Here is a 24,400-nt window from a genome sequence, read left to right on the forward strand (position 1 = left end):
ATCGGCATTTCTCCGAGAGCTACTCGGTCCGACACAGTCAAGTCGCTCTTCAATCTAATTAACTTCTTCGACGTCAGGTGGAACTTCATCGAGAAAGGTTTCGTAGGACCATCTTCTTGTATCCTTTATGAAGCCGATATCAAATCCGTGGATCATATCTTCTTTCGGTTGCGACTTCACCCTCTCCATCCTCAATCGGGATGTTCACTCATGGTCATCCTCTTAGGGCAACCATTGGACGTGGAGAATCACAAGGATACCTGCCCTCTATGTGAAGGCAGCAACATGCTCCTACTCATCACCAGGTGAAAAATGACGAATTTAGAGAGAACGCAAGAAAAGAATTTTCCACTTCGGAGCCCTTCTCCCACTCTTATTGTACATCCTTTCTCTCTCAATATAATTGGGCATAATAAGATAAAAAAAATAAGTAAAATTCTTTGAATAGGTCTACAAGAACAAGATCTTTTTTTTTTTGGCCACTGAACCAAGGAGCTCGTAAGGTTTGGTCTGCATTATTTCTACAATTTTATCTAGTTTTAGATATCTTATTATCTGTGAAGGAACATTAGCAACCATTGAACTCTGTCTCAAATATGATGGCTAATAATAACTAGAATTGCTAATTTTAATATTTAAAATCCTCGTCGAGGTCAACTACCAAGTAACATGACATTCATGATAATGAAATTTGCAGCAATAGTGAACTTTAAGGAAAAGTCATGCACTGTTCTTTCCTTTTCTTTTTCTGTTCTAATGAGTTATATTCATGTCAGCATCTACTGCCAATGACCAGGAACATAAGAATTTTATAGAGAGATTACATTCAACATATATATAATGTTATAAACTTCATAAGTAAAATCAGACATGAAAAGCTCAAAGTCAACAACCAGTAAAATAAAAACATCCAATACCTTCATTGTCTCAGAGGTAATGGAGATCAGTAATAACATCGTCGATACTGTTTAGCAGTTCATACTGCATACAAATGCAAGCAATCTTGCTTGCTGAACGAATGGAAAAAAATGTGCATACTGATGCACATGGCCTTTCCAATATAATCCTATAAGTAATTACAATTCTCTGCACTCTCATCGTATAATGATAAATGATATACCATCATGGCTGACACCTCAAATTGCTAAATTGGAGCACATCAAAGGCTCAATTTTCCCATGCTGGAAGAACACTGAAATTCATGCTTTTGCTTCAATAAGCTCCTGCTCAGTCACTAAACATCTAGGCAGTAGTCATGTTTACTGGGTAGCCAGAAAGGGTTTGAAGGTTGCGAGGAGTCCAATAAACTCAACCACGTTCAAAATGAGGAATATCATTTGGTCACCTACATATCAGGAAAAGCATCTCAAATGAAGGTCAAAACATCAACGAAAAGAATGTGAATAACAATTCTGATGCAACTAAAGCAAAATTGGCAGTTATTCAAGTTGGATACACATATTTGATACAGTTTGGACTTTGTATGGCTGTGCAAATGCAAAGCTCGACACTATAACCCAATTGGAATACCCACAGGTATAGAGAATTCTATGGAACTCAGGGAAATATCTCTAAAACATGCTGACTTGTTGAAGTAACCTCTTTATCTCTTCCAGAAAAAAAATTACTTATTTGAATTCTCCAGTAGTAGAGATACAGAGGTTTGGTCTTCACCATCAAAAGCATATTCATTACTCTAAATATATTTAGTTAATTTGTCATCAGTGATTTGGTGGCAACTCAAATTGGCTATTGATTTTGAAGTCTATTGACTATCTTTCCTACATCTATGCTCTTCTTTTTCAAGATTGATTCCTGCCGAGCCAAATCATTTCTAATCCTAGCTTGCAGAATTTTCCAAAGTTACGTGGTAAAATATATTAGACATAAAGTTTCAGAATTTGCAATTTACTTGGCTAAAAGCATGGTTCAAAGTATTAGCTAATACTGATACGTAGCGGAACCGGAGCTGAAATTAGTTCACTTGGGTTCGGCCCAGTATTGGTCGTACTAGTCTATTGTCGGTTATATCAATATTAACACAGTATCAGCAGTAAAAAAATTAAATGAATTTGCGTTTATGTGGTCTGGATTGCATCATAAGTTGCATCTAACATTAGTACAACTCGGGGCATTAATTATTGACCTCCTTGAGAGAGATATTATATTTCCTTCATATTTTTCTCTCTTTTCCTTTTTGCTGCTATTTTTTTCTTCTTTCACTCCACCCTCTTTTAGCTTCTCATTCTAACACCCCTACGTTCACCTCTGTTGCAAAGGTGATTGTTAGCCTCATTTGCAGAAGGCTCCCTGCAACCTCCATTACAAAGGTGATAATAATGATGAGCATAAATATTTACTAGATCCATCTAGAATTCGCTATTGTTCTTGGTATTTTTACTTTTTGTAGTATGTGGTTACTTCTTATGCTGAGTCATATAAATTTTCTTATCTTTGTCTTTTCTCTACTTCTAAGATTTTTGTTTTATACTATTTTTTAGAATTTAAGTATATTAAAAATAGCTCAAACTGACTGATTTGGTCAATATTGCCGATATATATCGTTTTCTCCGACAGCCAATAATGATACTTAGAAGATAGAACCTTAGCTAAAAGACAAAAAAATGTTAGCTTGAGCTAGAAAGATGATATGTTTTGCAAAAACTCATCAACATTTCCACTTTTGTTGATACCATTTAGATATTAAATTGACTATACACTTTGATGCCAAGTGTACGAGATTATTTTCTAAAGTAGCTTTATTGAGCTTCAGATGGTCTGAAAGTCCAAGTATTCCTCTGTTCAGTTGGTCCAACAAGTATCACTTTTCCTAGTTTAGTTCTTCCAGGTCTAGTTCCATTCTACAGAACTAAATAGTGGGATTGATTTCATCAGGACTTGGCTATAAACTAGGAAACTAGTTTTGGCCACAGAAGTTAATTTCAGCTGAAACATGGAAACCCAGCTGAAACTATGAAAACTTCTCAACTGGTATACCCAACCTAATTTTTTTTCTTACTAGCACTTGAAACATAAGGTGTCCAATCATATAAGCCAGTATAATTTTTCTCTTACTGCCCTTGAAACTTCAGATAAGACAGGTTTATCAGGATAACTTAAAGGAAGGCAGCTCCTAATGATAGCAAATTTTACCTGGAAAAAATGAAGCATGCTGGCGCTTTTGTGCCCACGAGAACCTGTAGGTACATATCATTTAGATGTAAGATACTCTAATTTTAATCTCCAAGTCAACTAACATGAACTGCAGAGTATCCATAGGCATAGATTCGCATTTGCAATAATGTTAATCATTAAACAGATTAAGAACATGAATATCTTATGTCAACTTTATTAACGGCTAACACTTGCACAGTGACAGGTATTTCATATAGAGAGTACTTACAAAACACCTCCGGCTGCTGGAGCAATTGATTTAAAAATGGACTGTCCGGTCATAGATATGCCATTTGCAGCTCCTCTCTGGTCTTGAGGCTGAAATAATCAACATTTTATTTGATAATTAGTTCTGATGGCATGAAGGCACAACACTACCTAAGGGATATCAAAATGAGTTGACGCTTACCACAGCATTATTTTGTAAGATGAATAATCCAGTAATGATAGTTACCTGATAACATTAATAAAAAGTACACATTACAAAGAAGTTGATCAAAACATGAAAGATCCTAGCATGAAACGATTTTTTCCATGTAGAAAGCAATATATATGAAAGATCTGAACCATTCAGATATATGCAGCTGTTAAATGTAAAAAGAATGCTACATTGGCTCCGGATAAATTGCAAGTACATTTTGGCAGTTGTTTGTTAACTATTTGAGTTAAAACATAGTAAATCTCAGTAAGAAACCCAGCATAGTATCACTCAGAAAATTACCCTTTCCAAAATCTGTCTTTACCTTATATAATAAAATGAAACTTTTCAATTGAGAATTTATCATTTTGACCCAAAGGTCAAACAAAAAATGGCATTACAGTGTCTCCCATTTCACAGTCTGGCAATTAATCAAAAAAATACAGGACCTGCGCTTGGAATAGTGGGTTTATTGTGGTAAATGAATCAGAACATATAGGTAGCAACTATCTCAAAATGGATAAGATTGCTCTCTCATTTTTCATGAGTATGGGTGAAAGGCCCGCTTTCACCTACGACTTTATCATCAGAGGTTTAAAGAGGTAGTGATTAACGGTGCTCACAAGCATTGAGCACCAATATCGTAAAACAAAACGTGGATGAACCGAACCTGGGGAAGAAAGCGTTGAACAGCCAAGCCACTATTTTGCTTTGATCGAACAGAAGTAGGATAGAGCTTTAGTACTCGATAGGTATGGGAAGCCTAGTCCCATGTTGAATTACTAAGGTTTAAGAAACTAAGAGACGCAGACATCAAGGTCTGAAGGGCACTGTGGGTCTACCCTATAGAAACCTCAAGCTAGGAATCTTAGAATCATCTAATAATTCTTATTTTTTTTTAGTGGAAAAACTAACCCTCCCTCTGAATAGTAAGATTTGACACAAGTTCATGATCAAATTGTTTCCAGCATTAACCCATATTATATCATTTCTCCTTGTATATATTGTCTGACACACTGTGATTTGTTATTCCCATCAATTATCAGCACTTTCATGATTAGTTCAGCCACCTTTGTTCTCATTTCTTCCAATCCTTTATTTTATCTGGTAGAGGGAACATTAAAGGTATATTCATCATCTGAGTTCTATTCTGTTCTAAAAATCTGTTTTGCTGTCACTTGTCCTTCTCATTAATCCATTTCCCTATGGGAGGTAAATACTGAACATTAATCTGTCATCAGCATCATATCTAGTTGTTACCATCATTTCTAGCTACGTGAGTTGTATAGGTTTCAATCTACAGAACCTGTAGAACAGGGAAGGATCACCCTAGTGTTCTTATCCATATTAATGTACGACCTAAGCTGAAATAGAAAAGAAAAATGAATAACTCTAGTTGCTATCTAACAAAAGTGAAATCCAGGAAAAGAGGACAAGTTTAGAAGCACCAATCTAGTGCTACATACATCCACACATGTAACCACAATTTGTTTCTTGTATATGTATCTACTTGTCGACAAACATAGGCAGATTTTTTTTTTAAAGGGGAGAATTTGCCAGGACAAATTGTCGCAAGTAGCTTTATAATACAAGAAGATCCTTATAAAATTTAAAATGAAAAAATACTCACTGAGAGAAGATTCTTCAGCACGGATGCAGAACAAACGATAATTGACAGTTCATTTCCTGACAGGTTTGTCATAAAGGGATAAGAAGCAAGCAGCGGAATAGCTAGAACCTGCAAGATTAAGTTGGATCTTGGTAGTTTCACAAAAGTGCCCATTAAGGAAAATCAATGTCAATAGATAAAATGAAATGGCAACATTTACTTACTGCTGCAGCACGGGACAAAGTAACAGGCCCAAGGGCTCTCGCAAGCCAAGGATAAATGAAAAGTTGATATACTAGAAGGCCAAGACCTAGAACCAAGTAGAGAGTCAATAATGATGCTCCACAATTACAGTATGATGCAAATTTTCTCAGCATACATAATATAATCCATAAAAAGGGCAGATAATGCTTCAAAGCAGTATTATCACATAGTCTTCACCATTAGACGTTACTGAACTGCTGTAAGGTTCAATTATAATGTAAAGTTCAAGAGAAAAATTATCAACCATTTAATAAGCAGATCTGAGCATCTCTTCTTTTTCTTTTTCTTTGTGCTTAAATAAGAAGACAATTAATTATGTTTCTTGAAGCTTTCATGAAATATCAAAATTTGGTGGACAGATAGCAGTTTTGAAAAGTAGATCAGTAGATCCTTGTGAAGTTAGGAAGTTTCCAGTCTTACTAAGAGTTAAGACCTCCCATAACGAGTTCAGTAGTACTAAAAGCCAACTTGGCATCCCAATAGACTGGCCAACATTGATAACCATAGGCATTGATAGACTGTCAAATCTAGCAAGGAAATTTACATTTTTCACTTTGTTGTCATAGTTAAACTTACTTGATATTCATCATTTGATATTTTAAATAGAAAAGTGTTGTTTATGTAATAAGCTAATAGCCATTTCTCCATGCAGAAAATCAGCAACCACTGGAACTGCGCTCACTGCCTTCATCATTTCTGTAGTTCTCAAACAAGTGGTCTAGTCTTAGATTTTGGAGGTGGATGCTCTGTAATCCTTCACATTGTGTATAAAATTTCACACGGTTATGCTCATTTCTTACTACCATTCATTGCACATAATTCTCCTATTGAAAAAAAGCATGGCAACAATTCTAGTTTGGTGCCATAACTTGTAACCACCTTTTGACCAATCTTATCATGTCATTAGTCATCACACAAAATCTGAGCATTGAGCCACATTAACCTTTCCATTTTCAACATGTGGCAGGTTGTCTAAATGCCCTCTAATGTCTATTCTGATAGCTTAGAAGAATCAATACCAATACTCCAATTTTGTATTGTTTGGACCATGGATGGCCATGCCGGCGGCGTATAGCTTCACCATCGACCTCGCCATCGCCGCTAGCCTTCGCCGTCGCCCGAGCTCGCGTCGGGTACCATAGCTCGAGGGGGAGAGAGAGAGAGAGAGAGAGCGGGGGGGGGTTTATTAGTTAAAACTTAAGTTGCGGATCCAGATCTTGGTTTGGACTTTACAGCCTTGAGCTTGCAGAAGCAGGTCTCTTAGCTGGTTCCACTAAACAACAGATTGGCAACTAACTTCTAGCTTCTATCTCTGTGACTGTTTAATTCCAAGCTCAACTTGCAGGCCAGCGATGATTTGATCATGCAATTGATGGTTACATAATAACAGAAAAAAGTCAAACAAGTTCCAAATCAGATGAAGGCATCATTATTCATTACCTGAGAATGCAAGCACCTGACCAACATCTTCAGATGAAAAATTTAGTCCACCATATTTTTTGTCACTTTCAGCCCATAAAGAGAATATCTGACAAAAGTTTAATGTATGAGAATCGAACTAATAAGGATCTGACTTGTAAAATTTATAATAGACAAAGAGGATTCACCAGCTAAGTAAATAAATTGTATTTTAAAAGATATTAAGAGACCAAACTTCGACTGATCAAATAATGATATAACAGATCATATGACAACATAATGCGGCAAGAAGACGAAATCATCGTTGTGGAACTCCACAAAATATCAAATTTCAAACAACATCTACTGAAGTCCAGACTTCAGATTAGCATGACCGCTCAAGGAAATAGCTATTCATTTTCCCTAGAGATTAGTTTCTTCATTCTATGCAGTTTCTTTTATTCACAATTATTAATAAAATATTCTCACAACATATTATTCAGCTAAATTTGACTCCATACTTTATATGTACTTTATATCCTTGATTATTACTTCATATATAATTATGTATGTGCATGGTGCCATAGAGCACAGTAACACAGACTATGTCAAACTGGTAGCACATATACTTAGGGAAATAAAGCACATCAGAGGAAAGTGGTTACCTCAGTATAAGCCATATCATGAAGGGAGAAAATGCAGTAGACGATGATAGATGACATTAATGGCCAATTCTTGAATAGGTTCTGCTTAGGAGCTGCACCTTCCCTCTCTTCATTATGTTGTTTTAAATCAGAATCATAAGCCAAAGACTCCAAAGTTTCAACAGACTGATCACCAGTTCTGTTTATGTTGTGCTTATGCAATGTCTCCTATAAAAATAATAAAAAACCCAAAATCAGAATTGTTCAGTTTCATGGATGTTTTTGGATCAATACATGTGCGGAAGATGAAACCAGTAAACAATATGATAAAGAAATGTTCAAGTACACCTCGCTGCATTCCCAGAGAATGTTAGAAAATAATGAGAAGAGTCAAAATCAAGCCACACGACAACAACTAATGTGATCAGAAAAAGGATTGAATATAGATTCAACCCACGGTAGTGCATGTAATATGTTTTGCCCGACGATGGCCGTGCCGACCACCGATAGGCACGGCACGGCACATGCCGCGCACTTGCTAGTCGTGCCGTAAGAGAAGATAAAAAGGTAAGGGATACTCACATTTGCTTTCGAAGTCGCCGTCGCCATCGCTAACCGCTCGTCGTCGCTTCATCGGGTGCCCTAACCCGAGAGAGAGAGAGAGAGAGAGAGAGAGAGAGAGAGAGAGAGAGAGACGGCACCCGACGAAGCGACGACAATGGCGAAGGCGAGCGGCGATCGGCGACGGGTAGCCCAACGACGAGGTCGATGGTGAGCGGCGAAGCTATTAGGAGGGGTGTCGTGCGGCACCCCTCGTGCCACATGCCGGTACGCCGCAAGGCCATCCATGGTTTTGCCTACTTTATAGAATTATAGATCATATGATACATTTTGTATGCTTATCTAGATGAGGATTACTTGATACAAGAGCTTCAAAGCTGACTAAATTTACTTGCAATATAAGCCTAAACTTATGAAGCACAGATACGGATACGGGATAAAAGGATACAGAGATATGGATATGGGGATAAAATAAATTATTAAAAGTAGAATACGAATAAGGCATGGATACGCCAATAAATAAATAATATATTTTCAATCTGTTGTCAACCAATATAACATATGGTAAAAAAAGATTATCTTAAAAATAATAAGATAAAAAGAAAGAAAGCTACAGATTTAGTATTTACATGCCTAAAATTATAGAATAATATTGTAATAGAAACTGATATAAAACTCAATATACTAGTGAAACATTAAAACCTAATTCAACTATTAATCTATAATTAATTTTGATCGTTAAGTAGCTTTTAAGTTAAATATTTAATCATTTATCAAATAAACAATGCCTTAAAATATCACGAAGGATTGAGTAATTATATATACATATAGAATATATGTTTTATATCATCTTTTAGTAAAAAAAGAAAAAAGAAAAATGATTAGATGATCAAAAAATGTATCAGAGTCATATCCCGCTATATTGGAGTCGTATCCCGCCATATCGGAGCCGTATAGGAAAGTTCAAATTAATTTTTTTAATTTGGATGCTCCTCCAGTCGTATCCGAGACATATCGGGTTGTATCAATACCCGATATGTGTTGGATACCAGTACGAAGGAGCAAACGAACTATCCATGCCTCATAGGCCTGAACACTAAGAGACCGACCATCGCTGAACTTTGATCATACTTGCAATGCATGAGTAAGTTGTACCATCAAACCACACTAAATATTGAAGAAATAATTATTCCAGAGTTCTCAATATTCTTCTAGATGTCAATTGTAGTGCCTTGTTAAAGCATGGAAATGTATGACAGATCAATGGTCTTCAGCATGAATTCCCTCTATTACCTAATAGTTTAAAACCAAAGTATGTATGATGTATAAAACACTTTTAAGCTGAGAGCCGGAAAGCAAGTAGGAGAGCTACTTATGCCAATACAATTTAGTTTTGCTAGACCTGGAATGGAGAATGCTAATAAGGTGAGAAAGTTAAAAACATAAGAAATAACTTAGCATTGAAATTCCAGTATGCAACAGAATGCACAGCACTATTTCTTCTTTATAAGAAAGGATAAGATATCAAAAATAAGTTACATACCGGGAGCCATAAGCAGCTTATAAATACAGCAACGGCAAAGAGTGATATACAAATGCAGGGTAAGAAGTAAGGGAACCTACACAGAGTTGAATGCAAGAAATAAGTGTGAAGACAAGTGATTAAACTTAAAGGAAGCAAATCTCACTTTCTCTAAACATACCTCCCAAGAAAGGACTCTGGGGAAAATATACTTGGATACTTTTCTGCAGGCTGATGCAAAAGACAGAAAAATATATATGAAGTTAACAAATACCCTAAAGAAACATTAGAAACTGAATAGAAGAAGGTATTTGTAATAATGATAAACTTTTGGATAAAATAAAATCTGTCTACACACTCAACAAACAATAAGAAACCCAGATCATACTACTAAAAGAGTATTCAGTGCATGAGGTTCCTGTGCATAAAAGAGCATTTTAGTACAAAATCTGCTTTCATGTGGAAATACATTAAGCTTGTTAGGAAACTTTCAAATGACATTCTTTAGGTAGATAGTTAAAAGAAAAGTAGAAAACTTCCAGTTATTTCGACTAGAATGCCAATATGCATAAAATGGTCCGTCACTTCAATTGCTATTAAAACCCTTTACTACTAGTTAACTCTTCGCACATATTGTAAACAGATAATATAATAACAGTTAAAATATGAAACTTGTATCTTCTACTAAATCTTGAATGTGAGACTTAGACAACACGGCAACAAATGGAGCACACTGTGCAATGTCATGTGATGTTCATTACCTGTGCAAGGTACCCTCCAATAGCTGGACCAACTATCAGACCTATTCCCCATGCAGTACTGACCTGCATGAGATCCGATTAAGTGATGTTATCTTAATTGTCCTGATAGAAGGAAATTAACTGAAAAGCAATATGAAAGTCTACAAATAAAGGTACTTACAAGTGACAATCCAAGAGCGTGATGTTCTGGTCGGCAAACTTCTATAGAATAAGCCTGTAAAAGTCGAAAGTTGTGAAATGCAGCTAGCGACAACTTAAAGGACATAAAAAATAAACATAACTCTAATTACCTTGATCGGGCCAAGTAAACCATTACAAGCCCCAAGAAGTAGTCTTGTAGTGATTGCCATCCAATAATTGACACTTAGTCCAAAAAGAGTGTTAAATATGATCCTGAAGTATCAATATCAGAAAATAATAAAAACCCACCCAAGGAAAAGCCAAGCAAAATTTATACTCTAAGCAATTTTCAATTCAAATGACAAGAATTAAGACAGAAAGTTTTACTGACACTGCTAAAATGCCAATAACTACAACAGGTTTTCTCCCATATCGATCAGCCGCTATCCCCCAATGGACAGAAGTCAAAGCTCTACCAAACATGAATGCAGCACCTAGAATTATTGGAAAACATCAGCCATATCAGGAAAAGCTATGACTCTCGAGATTGTCGCTTCACATGATACCACAAGCAAGTCATAAGACACTTACCAACAAAACCAGCATAAAATCCAATATCTTCTTCTCTTTTTGCGATATTAAGGTCTCTTATCTGTTAAAAGGGAAAGAAAGAGTAATGAATAAACAATAAAGTAAGTATAATTAAAAGTTCAGAGTATCTGTTGAATATCTGATTAGGACTACAACATATGTAAATTCCATCCAATTCAGTTATAAAACACCACTAATTTCTGCAAACATGCAACATGATATCCTGCCATCATACCTATCACAAACCAACATCTTAACACTTTGCTGGCACTGAACTTATAGTGCAGATCATCATCTAAAGCCACTATATTGGAGAAAGCTAGCAAAGGTTGTTAGAGCACAACAGATAGAAACTAGAAAAGGGTGGCAGCTATTGCATTGACTGAGGTAACTGCACCAATTATGATGGAAGCAGGAAGAAAACACATCAAGGGAAGGGGTAGTGGAATGGAAAATTAGCCTACTAGCTATATGTTATATGTTGTACTACAATCAAAATGCTATGTGCAGATATGCCACAGTGTACTTATTAGATTAGCACTATTATGTATTATCATATAAAATCGAGAGGAAAAATTTTAGGGTCAGTCTAACTAAAATGGAATTAGGAGGACCATACACACAGATGTGGTAAAACTTAAAAGGGTGACAATTTACTGAAAACCAAGTATATTAGATGAAAAACAGAGGTTTCATAATGAGAAAAAAATGTTAAAATGAACCAGTAAAGATGATATAGATAATAAAAGGGACTCTGCTCACATGAAAGGGTCTGCAAGGACAAAAAAGAGCAAAAATACAGCAGATCATGTTTATAAAGTTGAATATAAAACAAATAATAGGAATACATGAATTCATATAGAATATCTTAATAGAGAGGGATTCATAGTTATCCTTATCATGTATATTGGAACTAGTTATTTCGGAGACTTCCAAGGATATATGCCTTAAAGATAAACATTATCAAACCACCCTTTACTGACACTTCAGTAGCCAAGGAAACTAAGAAACTCTAGTCTTCTTTAGATTTTGAGAGATTAAATGTGCAACATTACCTAATGTCATGAATGATTGTTATATAGTACAGCTAGTCTTCTTTAGATGTTGAGAGAATGCAAGTGTGCAACATAACCTAATGTCATGAATGATTGTTATACAGTACAGTTCACAACTGCTCTTCGCCCAAAGGGCCAGGTCATGAATTAGCAATTTCTCGAAGAAGTACGAGGCATATATGGGAAGAACGTCGAAAGAAAGGGATAGGTGGTCCAACTAGCTTTATATTAGAGATTCACCGGATGCCCCATCATGGAACGGCTATAAGCAATAATAATATTGTTTTACAAAAAAATATTAAGCAGGGTAATATAGGACGCTGAGTAGCTTTACTGGAGAGGTACTAAATTATTAATAGCATTCCTAAGAAAGAACAGTTCTCAAGAATCAACAAGAAGAATCACTTTGAGTTTTTCAGTTTTATGAGGACACAAGCACTAATACCGCATAATGATACTACTAAAAAAATTAGCCATGAGACCATGACCACAAAATAAAAGATTCCAAATACCATACGTACCATGAAATATAAGAAGGGAAACAAGGATGATATTGGCAAAGCTGAAAAGGAAAAAAAAAGGTAGTGTTAGAAACCCCAACATATTTGGTCAGGGAAATGTGAACTAAAACTACTAGATAAAAATTTATTTTCCAGATTACTTGAAAATATAGCCGTACAGGCAGAAGTGTGTCATGTAAGCCAAAACCCAATATAAGCTAAAAAATATAAAACACAAATGAGTAATATAGTTTACAAAATAGATTCAAAACAAATAGCAGATAAATCAAAGTAGATCTTTGCTATGATGGTCTAAGTCTAACACATAAAACTAAGGCCTGATCCAACCAGTCCAAAAAACTTGGACCTCAACAGAACTAATATTGATGGTTGTAACACACGAGGTCGAAATCATAATATAAGCTGTTAATTTCTTCTAGATGTTTACTCAACTTGAACTCAGAACAAAACTGTCAAGCAGTCCTGTGCAGAGAGTATGAATGCTATTACTTGGGAAAACAAAAAATTATTGTAATAAATTATTTTGATACTCTCCAATTATTTAAAAGAAAAAACAAAAACAAGTTTTGTTGGACGCATTGACTTATTCAACATGTTTTAGCATATGATCATTTGCCATTGACAGCCTTGGACTGCTAAAATACCTTTTTATACTAGTGGTGGAAACTGGAAACTCCTAGTCTGTAAGTATAATCATAGCCACCGCATATCTACCTTTTGGTGCATGGATGTTGACACTCTGGCATTTAGTAATTTGCACTCACACTAACTAAACTTAACATTTTAGTTACTGCACATTTTTATCCAGCATCAACCCTCCACCTTTTCCATCCAAGATTATTCTCAATATTGGACTTTGCTATGAGATCCTTACTTTCTGATTTTCTTACTTGTTTCGTGTATTTTATGATTTCAATGTTTTCTGGCCAACCTTCAGTATGGATGTCTAGAAAATCAGAATACAACACCTAGTACACGTACCAAACCTTCAATATGAATGTCTGGGAGATGTAGAATACAACATTTGCTACAAATTCCATCAACATCGACATTCTCCTGTTTCTTTAAGGTCTCATCATTCATTACTCTGGAGACTCATTGCCCAACCTCTCAAAGTTAGCTTAGATTTCTCAATATCTTTTAGAGCCTAACCTGTCCAATTTGCTAGGACAAACAACTCAATGATTGCCCACTAGATTATCATGTATGTGAACCTTATTATTCATATTGCATTTCATCATTAAATTTCAATTAATACAAACAAGTCAGGCTTGTCATTGTCATTAGGCAAGGTCTGACAGGAATGAAAGAACCAATCCCATCCTTACGCTCTTCTATACATTTGTCCATCACACAACCTAGCACCTTATATGCATATATATGTAAGATTCATGCAGCACAGCTCAAGATCTATCAAAAAGATCTGTTTTAAATGCAAAAACATGATTGCTGATACAATACCATTATCTACTGATAATTTGTAAAAGCACAACAGGTGCTACTAAAATGTTATTTATGATTCAAATTCTATATCATCAAAAACTTCCTTCACATATCACAATATTAGATCTAGCATAGATGTGTACTGTCTGTTTCTAGATGTCTATGAGCGGCCCTAAAGGTAGCAACTAAGGAGTGACAACTCCTCTTAACTAGTTAAACTTGAATTATTGCAAGAGAAAAGCAGTCTGACGTCGCCGTATCAATCAAAGTGGCATGCATCCAATACATCCAAGTAAAAACACAGTTCCTGGCTACTCATCTTGCATGATCACCTCGTTAAACCAAGTCACAGATTTTCAAGAACCCTTTTTTCCCTAAATTTATTCAATCGTGTCACCTTGGTGAGCTGGGTCGCCCTCTACTATCAGAAATAGAACAAAACAACATCATCCATTGCCCAACATCTCCACTACACAACCTCAAAAAAGAGGATATACTAAAATGCAAAGGATCCTCTTTTCGATTGATCATTCCAGAATCTTAAAAAGGCTCAAACTATCAAAAAGAAAAGGAAAAGGATAGAAAGGATAAGAATATTTGCCACCTACCCAAATAGTAGCAAACAAGGATCAGTATTCTTACTCGTGCAAAGCGTAGCTATCCAAACATACAAGAACTCTTTGTAAGGAATCCCCCGATGCAACTCCTTCTTTTGATCGTGAGCACAACCAGGACAATTCTCATAGTAGAACTTCTTCAACAACGGCGCCGCGTGATCCCCCATTCTAGAGGGGTGTGGGGGCAAGAGAGAGAGAGAGAGAGAGAGAGCAAGGCGTCTCCTTTTCTCAACCAAACAACGTTTTCTGCCACAAGAACATCAAAACGCAGATCGCCAAGCTCAATATATTAATAGCTGCAAGTGCCGTCCCACAATTGGAGTCGTCTTCGCTCGCCTTAGTCCCACAGTGACCTCCTCAAATGCTACTTCGCTGCCTTTCTAACCGCGAATACGTCACCTTCTTCGTCATTTACGCTCCCCTCCCTCGCTTTTCTACTTCTTCTTCTCTCTCTCTCTCTCTCTCTCTCTCTCTCTCTCTCTCAGTCTCTTTCTGTCGTTATCACGATCAAAAGGATTCGTAGACGAGGTGGGGTAGGAAGAAGAGGACGACGTGGAGGAGGAGGAAGAGGAACAAAGGGAACGGGCGGTGACGGGATCCAGATCTCGACCGGGTTTCGGATCCGATTCAAAGACGACGAAACCCGGTTCGCTGCACGTTTCGCAATTTCTATTTTCAGAAATTACATTTTACATAATGTAAAAACGATCAATATATCAAATATATGTATATTAGTCAATTAACATCTTTAAATTTGGTTTATAAATTAATTAAATATAATGAAAAAAATATATTAAAGAGTAAAGATTTTAATTTAAAATTCAAATCACAAGGTAAAGTGAGAGGGGCCAAAAATACGTCGGAAAAGAGTAGTTTTATGAACGAGTCAACGCCGAGGCGGGGAAAGTGGGTCCCAGTGCAGTATCGTGTTTGAAAGCGACGACCAATAAAAGTGGATCGGGTTTTTGAACTCTTACGACGACATTTAATGATTCAAATGAGAGGTAGTAGGTAGACTCTTGTTCTTTCCTTGACATAATTTTTTTGTTCTTTTTGGATTACAATTAAAAAGGACAAAAAATGTTCTTTCCGTTGACGGTAACAATTTGATTCCAAAGAGTCACAATTAATAGATTAATAATATAAAGACTTTACCGACAATTAATTCTAGTCTACCGACAATTAATTCGATCAAAATAATATAAATAACTTATTAATAGTCGCCCTCCACCGATTGCTTCTGGAACAGTAGACGTCGGCCTATTTATAGAGGTAAAATTAGACTTGACCTGCGGCGCGCGTGTGTGTGAGTTGAGTTGCATAGTAACATTTACCCACAAAATAGGTACCCCTTTTGGGGCCCAAAGCCCATAAGAAGTTTGTTACTTATATACTATACTAACATTTCTCAAATATCCAATATGGTACTAAACTTCCTTTTCTTTATTTTCAATTGCCATGATACCCACTTTAGAGCCAATTTTCATTCACTTCTCTTCATGGATTTGACTAAGTGAATATTTGACAATAAAGTACACTTTGAGCTAAATTAATTTCACCATTAAACCATCATTAATAATGTGTGGGCCCCACTTAAAACTTAGCTCAAAGTTAATAAAATTCATGTCAAAAACATGAAATTACTAACCCTTTCTTTACCTTTTTTTTCTTTGTTCTAGAAAATAAATATATCGTTATATATTAAAAAAAACAATAAAAATATTATCACATTAACTAACAAATTAATACCATATAATATTTCATGATCTTAATAAGATATAAGGGCAGTTGCAAGTTTAATGAGATTCTAATTTTTTTTTTAAAAAGTACAATGAGATCTAGTGTATAAATTTTTAACTATTTTAAAAAAAATTATCATTCACGAGCCTAAAGATTAGATATAGGCTAAACAAATAATCAATCCTCTTTAGACACTTAAGCCCTATTGAGTTTTTAGCTATTTAGTCTAGACTTTAAACCATATGCGTTGCTGAACAATTATTTTGAACCGAACGCCGCTGAAATCTGCTTTAAGCTATTGGGTTGCCAAACCATTCCTCCAAGCTAACTGCACTACCGAGCTATCAAATGAATCGAGCCAGGCTACTAAATCACTAAATAATTTATATATATATTATTATCTAAAATTAATGTTGAACCTATGATCTCCTTAGTTACGAGAAAGATGCTCGAAGATAAATTAGACAACGTGGTAAAAAGAAAAGAAAAAAAAAAGAACTTGCAATTTAGCAGCCTCTTTGCCCAACAACTTCTTTGGCATTTTGTGGCAATTCCAATTAATTCTCATCAGTTCTCTTAGGCCACGTAGGCTTCCAAATTGAAGATCTTCTCCGGTGGCTCAAATTAAGATCGGCCAGAGAGATTTGGGCCCCACTCTCTGTGTTATTTTTAATGTGTTTGGTTGGACGCACTCGTTCGTATCCTTTGCATTCATGCACGAGATAGATTCGGAGATTAACATTAAAAAGAAAGAGCATTAGGCATACGTATCGTTTACTTAAGAGCTATTTCTTGATTCACGTAGTTGATTAATGGCCCACAAGTGTACGCTTAATTATTGTTTAGAAAACGTAAGCAACTTCTTAATTTGTATAATATTATATTATATATTTCCAGTGCTATTTGTTTACTTTGCTAATCAGAGAATCCCACTTGCCAATACCTGCTATTGTACTACGAGCTCGTTGATTGCCTCCTTGTATTTTTCTATGTCTTAATTTTTCAGTACATAATAATCTACTCATTAAACTATTTAAAATTATAATCTCCACTTTTATTTTTCGTGGTATATTGACGTCCTCGATTATATAAAACCTCTTAAATAAATTTGATAACGTCACTCTAGTCCTGCAGGTCCTCAGTATGATCAATTTTTACTCACTCTGATGACCATTTTATTTTTATTTTAAAAAAGAAAAAAATTTAAGAGTAAGATAGTCATTTGAAATTTTATTGCCTAGCAATGTTGTTAGAAAACAAGAGGAGATTAAAATTTATATTTAATGCATTGAAAAATCTATTAAATAAAAACTCCAACTTAGGGAAATTAAATTTATTTCTCATAAGTTAATAGAACTCAATCACTAGAGTACGGTGACGGCTTGAGTCTTAGTTAAATGTCCATTTTTTTTTTACGTAGATAGAATATAAGCTCATAGACTAATTATATGCTATCTAAAATACTAGGCCTGTTTAGTATATATATCAACGTTACTAAAAAAATGAATCAAAATAAGTCTAAACACTATATGTAACGTAGCACGTGGATGAAAAAATTATGGAATACTAACAACATTAGTAACGTAAAAGAATTGAAGAAGACAACTATTACGTAACAATGGCCTACCTAATTGTCCATCTCTCTCATAATCGATAACATATGTTATTAGCCATATCGAACCCAAAAGGATCTGCTACCTTTCTTGTCCAATTTTGACCCGACAATGATCGTACGACTGGCTCGCGTAGAATTTAGAATTTGGACGCGTGTTAGTCATAATAATAATAATATGATAAACGAATAAGATGTGCTTAAATTGGTTCAAATCCGAAAGATATCGGTTTAAGAGTGACTTTTTCTTATAATTTATTTATAATATAAACCGAAAATAATGATCAAAAGTAAGAGAAACGAATAAATATGTGACAATTCCAAAGTTGGGACCAAATCATATCACATCTATCCTTTTCCCAGTTAGAAAATAAACTCTCTGAAAAGGAATTCATAGACAATTAATGGACATGCTACGGGGAAATTTACATTTATTATCTCATATCCTACATTTACTTAGAGATAATTAATTCAATAATCTTGTTTAGCTTATATATCCGTGATGATTAACTCATTTGCCTATCGTAAAATTAACTTACAAACTCGTGATCTTTAGAACTGAGATATGTGAATAATTATTTATCTGCTCTATTATTTACCAGACCAATTGAATTATTACATATCCTATTCAGAGAAGTCTGTATGATGGTGACAAAATTACAATAAACAAACATCACAGCGATGCAATGTTATGTCGAATAAGAAAATTGGAGGACTATGAAGATAGTGTTCACTGCAAAGGACATAAGAGTTGTTGATACTTCTTTTTGTCTATGGTCCTTTCTTTTTTTGCTTTTATCCTTACTAGTAGATTCCCAATCACCGTTACCACATGTGAGTAGATGATAGATAAAATGCGTGTCTCTAAGTGTTAAATGAATGGTATACATTGTTGGTCACTTATCTGACTCACCGAAGCTTTTGATGTCGATAATTTAATTTACTATAAGAATTTATAGATTACAGAATATGAGATATTTTATAAGTCGTCTAATATTAGACACAATCTCCTAGAATACTAATTCGTTATCCATTAACTATCTCTAGAATAATAGATGTTAGCGTTTTAGTATATAACGATTACTTTACGTACAAAAGAAAGTAATTATTTGAGTGTCTTGTCAAACTAGAACGATGCAATACTTTATGTCAATATAGAATGAAAAATATATATAGTGAGCTTAATTTATAACATGTATAAAACTAGAACTGTTGAAAGGAAAGCATCTATTTTCTATTCAGTTTGAATCCTAATAAAAAAAATTATTTATAAAATCAACTGAGATCTTAATTCATGTATAGGATGTTTTAAGGATAATTTTACTCAGATATCTTAAATACAAATAAGGCACCCTTATCACTTTATCCATATTTTATTATCTAGTTATAAAATATAAGAATTTTTATTTAGTTATTTAAGCTAACATCTATTGGGCTGGGCCTCACCCTAGGTGGCCCAATAAGTACTAGGTGCTCCCTAGGGCCCTAACAAAGGACGAGTCAAACCGAGTCGAACCCGTTGGTGCGTGACTCGGTGTGGGCAAGGTAATTGTATACGGCTCCGAAGTTTCTTATTTACGTATGTACCCTTATAATAGATTTTATATTAACAGACCAAAGAGACGTAGCTATCTTTAATCCAAAGAAATATATATAAATATAAAAATTTATATCTTTTTGTAATAAATTTGATGAAATCTTTAACAGTTTGCTATGTTTTGAGAGATTTATGTGAATTTATAAAAAAATCAAATGTTTTGACAATATATATATATATATATATATATATATATATATAAATGCTAAGTTTAAAAGGATATAATATACATATATAAATAATAAAATTTTCGTTTACGGATTCAGATTCATCGGATATCCGTTATTCTGATCCAGATCCGACACTGATCCAACCCGGACCCGCTTTCCATTAGTTTGCGTTATTCTCCGGGTGTCTCTCTGAAGGCCGCAGACTACAATATACCCTAAGTTGCATCTCCGAAGCCATCATCGTCGCCGTCCCCCACCTCTCCGGCCTCCTTGCCGTTGCCGTCGTCTAGACCTCCCTCTCTGGAATCCGTGTTTTGTTCTGTAAGAGGTAAAATCCAGGACACTTTTGTTAAATCTCCTCTTCTCGCTGCTTTGTATGGAATCCGTGTGGAAAGATTGATGCCGGTTTGGATTTATTGCAGAATAGATACTGTACTAGCTTGAGAATTTGTTCTCCGCAATGTCGTCCCTGAGGAATGCAATCCCTCGACGGGCTCACAAAGAACGAGCGCAGCCGTGAGTGAATGATGCTTCCTTTTTACTATGGACTTGTATCCGCTGAGCGGAAATTTGAGTGAATTTGCTTATTTTTTATGGCAGGCAAGCGAGGAAGAAATTTGGGCTTCTGGAGAAGCACAAAGACTATGTTTTGAGAGCAAAAGCTTTTCATAAGAAGGAAGAGGCTTTAAGGGTAGAAACCATTTTCCTATCTAGAATGATTTCTTGCAAGTTTTGTTAATGATTGATGTGTATCGTATATGATCTGGGCATTTGGGTTCTTGCAGAAACTAAAGGAAAAGGCGGCAAATAGGAACCCCGATGAGTTCTATTTCAAGATGGTCAATACGAGGAGTGTCGGTGGAATTCATAGACCACAGTAATTATAATTTAGTTTCTTGAATTTTGAGTTAAGTCAGTTGTCTTAGTTTTTTTGTAGGCTAACTCGTGTTTTGCAGGAGTGAAGCTAACAAGTACACCCCAGAGGAACTTATGATAATGAAGACCCAAGACATTGGATATGTTCTTCAGAAAGTTCAGAGTGAGAAGAAGGTGTGTTGGGAATATTTACTTGGACATATTTTTCTCCCGGTTTCATGAAATGGTTGTTGTTCTTATGTTATGTACTTGATTTATGTAGAAAATTGAAAGGCTAACTTCGATGCTTCATACACTGGATAGTCAACCACCAAACAACCATGTCTACTATTGCGAAGATAGGTAAGGCCTTCATGTCTTTTGGTTCTGCATGCTGTTAAAGTTAGAGGAATACAAGGCCTTGTTTTTAAACTAACAAAAGAGTGATATATCCCATCATTATGGATTGCATCAACTCTTTGCTACTTGCTATGCTGTGAATTGTTTTGGAGGAGGGAAGTGAGAATTAGGAAAGAGTGATGAGGTTGATTAATTGCAGATTGGAGTACCATAACACATGTATTGTCTCCATAATTGGAATAAAATTAGAGACTTACCTTCTTATGACCGAATTTGCCTTTTACATTCTGCTTCTTATATCACCCATCTAAAAGATAGATGGTTGGATTTATAGGTTTTAGGAGCCTTGTTTTTTCAAGAGTATAAAAAAGGTTAGAACAAATTTTTGCTGTTTTATAGATACAATTAACATTTGAAACTGTTTATCTAGAATGCTTTTTTTATCTCTCATTGATGGGATTATGAGATTCCAAATTTCTGTGAACAATGGGAAGGCTATAATTCTATATGAGTTATGATATGTCTACAAATTCCTACATTATTTACCTGCAAAGATTAGGAAACATGAATTTTCATAATGTACAATGTCCTATATTCTGATTGAGGGCAACGAAAGTTGCAAAACTAATGTTTACGTAATTAGATGCAAACTATAGCTTTCATCCATTCCAAATCTTTCCTGCACTTTTGGCGTCACTTTTCATTTCTCTTTTACCTATTGCTTCTCATTCTAATATAAGGCAGAAACAAAAATCCTGAAGATTAAGGAGTTAAAAAAGAATTATATATTCAATTAAATGCTATAGAAGTCATGTACCTGTAAGTTATTCATGATTTTCTGTGTTTATTCTCTTTTTATCACTTCTGTGCTGATTTCTCTTGCCAAACAATACATTAGGGAGGAAGCGAAAGAAGTACGTTTGAGAATATCAGGACCCAGCAAGTCACCTACTTTGGAGAATGTGCCAGGTCGTATAAAGAAGTACGTACATGTACAAATTATTGCAAGCTTGCTTTTGATATGAAATAGCTTTGGATGTTGTTACGAAGAGAATGACATTACAAGCACTTGACTTGGAGTCTTCTTTTAAATAAATAGCAATGGTGTCTGTTTTGAACGAATGTCATGTTACGATTAGTAGGCAGTTCAATTTATCATGTTATACATATCAATGTTTTTGTGCAGTTCGGGCAATGCACCATAAAAAACTGTTCAACTTATCCCGCATATTTGCAGGACTGAATCTCTCTTCCTGATGAGGTAGGAGATGTAATACCAAATGAGAACATCTTAACAGGAGTTTAACCGTTCTGATGATCATAGCTATGTAGAAATAGGAGGTAATTAGATATATCAATCTCAAGAAGTATCTTATTGAAGGAATGAAGAAAGTAAGAAACTAAGGGACAGGTAGTGGATCAACTCAGATTGTTGATAGTACCAGATGCTTATCTGATAAGTTAATATTATTTGACCTGAGACATTTAAATCTAAAGCTATGGGAAAGGATGGTATAGAGCTTAGACTGGCTTTGCTTCGGCACCTAAAACTATATATTTTTTAATATTGTTGGAGAAGCAGCCGGGATAAAGTCTTCCAGAAGTTCTTAATTGTGACATATGTGAGATATGTGATCTTAGATATTTAAGGTTGATAAACATGTATCGTTGGCTTATGTGAACTTTTTGTTTCATATTGATCATGCAACATTTGTTGGGAGTATGAGTCATTGTAGCTGTCGTATCAATATTTCATCTCCATGAGAATCTTTAATGTGCATAATTCAACATGAATATTTATATTGTTGCATATTCATTCAGAGGTAAAGCAACTAAAGCTATAAAGAATAGCATTATTAAACTTGGATTTTTTTGGACCTTCCCCCTTTGAGGGTGTCAACAAGGGGCTTGCATTAACTGAACCTATATTCCAAGGTCTCCTGTTCCAGCTTTTTGATGCTGCATGATAAATGCCTACTAGTTATCATTTCCTTTACCTCAGGAAGACAGCTGCTTCTTACAAGGAGCTAGAAGAAAGGAAGAAACGGGTCCAAGAGCTGGAGAAGTTGCATGCAGACATGGCTTTGCAAAAGGAATTACAGGTCTCTTTAATTGCTACTATCTCCATGTGTTGGAAATTTGTAGTCAGAGCAATAAATTCAGTCAGAATAATTTTTCCTTGATCCAGCCTAAAACTCTCAGTTGCATGAGAACATAGAGTAACGATTGGTATCTGCATTCTAACTATAAATTGACATAGGGACAAAAAAATGTTGTATCTGAACAATAGTAGCTCGATTAAGCTTGAATTGAAATCATTTTAACTTGAGCCAATTTCGAGCTCGAGCCGATTAATAAAGCAATTTTAAGTCTTAATCCATTAAAGCCAAATTTCGATCTTGATCAAGCTTGAATTAAATTAAGCTTGCTTTAGTCTTGAATCAAGCTTAAAATAATATGATATTTAAAAATATAAACTAATAAAATTAAATTTTAGAACTAGACTCTATAACATTATAGTACATAATAATAAACTTAAGCAAATTTTTATAATACAATAAAAATAGTATAGTATGAAAAATATTACTCATATATATAGAATAATTATTTCGAGTCTTATCGAGTTTATTTGATCGAGCTGGCTTGTGGTCAAGCTTGGCTTGAAATTATTTTCAAGCCTATAATATTGAAGGTCAAGCCCGGCTCAACTCATTTTTGAGCCGAGCTTGATCGAGCCGGCTTGATTATTTTGATAGCCCTAGCCTGACCTTTATTTCCTTCATTGTCTATGAAACAGAAATCTGGCCATAAGCGTAAACTCCGTGAAGATGAAATAGTCACTCCAACTACCAAGCCCGTATATAAGTGGCGACCAGAACGTAAGAGGTAATGAGTCCTTTCTTTTTTCCCTGTTTTATCAAATGACACTAGTTTTGGTTTCAAAACCATTTATATAATTAATCGTAAATACTCAGATGATTTTGGCGCCAACCGGTGAGATCAGATATGCAGATTAAGCTGAAGCTGTGGCAGATCAATTATCTTGTATTGACATCAGAAGATTATTATGTGGGATCTCATGCCCACTCGAGAGCTCTCAAATCACATTGTATACATCATCTCCTTTTTGAGATGAGATGAGAACTTAATTTTTTTTTGAAGTTGATATTTATGTTTTTTGCTTTTTTATGATTGTCTGAAATATGTTGAGAGACTGGTTCACGGTAAGTTTTTTCCTAGTTGATATTTATGTATTTCATGATGCTCTGTAATATGTTGAGAGACTGAAAATTACTAGTAGATATGCCGTGTCCAATGCATTTTCTGTTGATGTAGAGAAAGGATATACTACTTGGTTATGCTAAATG

The 24,400-nt window shown here is 35.0% G+C and overlaps 2 protein-coding genes across 4 annotated transcripts; one reads left to right on the forward strand and one right to left on the reverse strand.

The window, feature by feature from the left end:
* Positions 1-871: 871 nt before the first annotated feature.
* On the reverse strand, positions 872-15,149 carry LOC140791335 (protein ZINC INDUCED FACILITATOR-LIKE 1). Its single transcript, XM_073141867.1, has 17 exons — positions 14,724-15,149; positions 12,639-12,679; positions 11,063-11,123; positions 10,863-10,965; positions 10,642-10,744; positions 10,512-10,565; positions 10,352-10,414; positions 9,772-9,821; positions 9,612-9,687; positions 7,529-7,735; positions 6,906-6,993; positions 5,426-5,511; positions 5,223-5,330; positions 3,584-3,628; positions 3,404-3,492; positions 3,154-3,197; positions 872-1,345 (listed from the first exon to the last, which is right to left on the reverse strand). Exons 1-17 carry the CDS (start codon positions 14,863-14,865, stop codon positions 1,260-1,262), a joined length of 1,446 nt encoding a protein of 481 aa, XP_072997968.1. The 5' UTR covers positions 14,866-15,149; the 3' UTR covers positions 872-1,259.
* A 4,855-nt stretch (positions 15,150-20,004) lies between these two features.
* LOC140790295 (probable U3 small nucleolar RNA-associated protein 11) lies at positions 20,005-24,352 on the forward strand. 3 transcript variants are annotated; one of them, XM_073140313.1, is made up of 10 exons: positions 20,005-20,145; positions 20,240-20,333; positions 20,418-20,508; positions 20,603-20,694; positions 20,774-20,867; positions 20,956-21,035; positions 21,931-22,014; positions 23,035-23,134; positions 23,830-23,918; positions 24,008-24,352. In XM_073140313.1, exons 2-10 carry the CDS (start codon positions 20,278-20,280, stop codon positions 24,009-24,011), a joined length of 690 nt encoding a protein of 229 aa, XP_072996414.1. In that variant the 5' UTR covers positions 20,005-20,145; positions 20,240-20,277; the 3' UTR covers positions 24,012-24,352. The 3 variants fall into 3 exon arrangements, with proteins under 3 accessions (XP_072996414.1, XP_072996416.1, XP_072996417.1); XM_073140315.1 differs by having other exon boundaries at positions 20,009-20,145; positions 20,245-20,333; XM_073140316.1 differs by lacking the exon at positions 24,008-24,352 and having other exon boundaries at positions 20,009-20,145; positions 23,830-23,922.
* Positions 24,353-24,400: the final 48 nt, after the last annotated feature.

The sequence above is a fragment of the Typha latifolia genome, chromosome 6 (assembly GCF_019914945.1).
Source record: "Typha latifolia isolate L0001 chromosome 6, TyphaL0001v2, whole genome shotgun sequence".
NCBI classification, from domain to species: domain Eukaryota; kingdom Viridiplantae; phylum Streptophyta; class Magnoliopsida; order Poales; family Typhaceae; genus Typha; species Typha latifolia.

Coding starts and splice junctions, on each gene's coding strand:
- LOC140791335 (XM_073141867.1), bottom strand. CDS start 14,865: ATGGGGGATCACGCGGCGCCGTTGTTGAAGAAGTTCTACTATGAGAAT. Junction 10,966..11,062: donor ATTTTATGCTGGTTTTGTTG/GTAAGTGTCTTA, acceptor CAATAATTCTAG/GTGCTGCATTCATGTTTGGT. Junction 1,346..3,153: donor GCATGCTTCATTTTTTCCAG/GTAAAATTTGCT, acceptor CCTGATATGTAG/GTGACCAAATGATATTCCTC.
- LOC140790295 (XM_073140313.1), top strand. CDS start 20,278: ATGTCGTCCCTGAGGAATGCAATCCCTCGACGGGCTCACAAAGAACGA. Junction 20,509..20,602: donor AGAAGGAAGAGGCTTTAAGG/GTAGAAACCATT, acceptor GGGTTCTTGCAG/AAACTAAAGGAAAAGGCGGC. Junction 20,695..20,773: donor GGTGGAATTCATAGACCACA/GTAATTATAATT, acceptor CGTGTTTTGCAG/GAGTGAAGCTAACAAGTACA.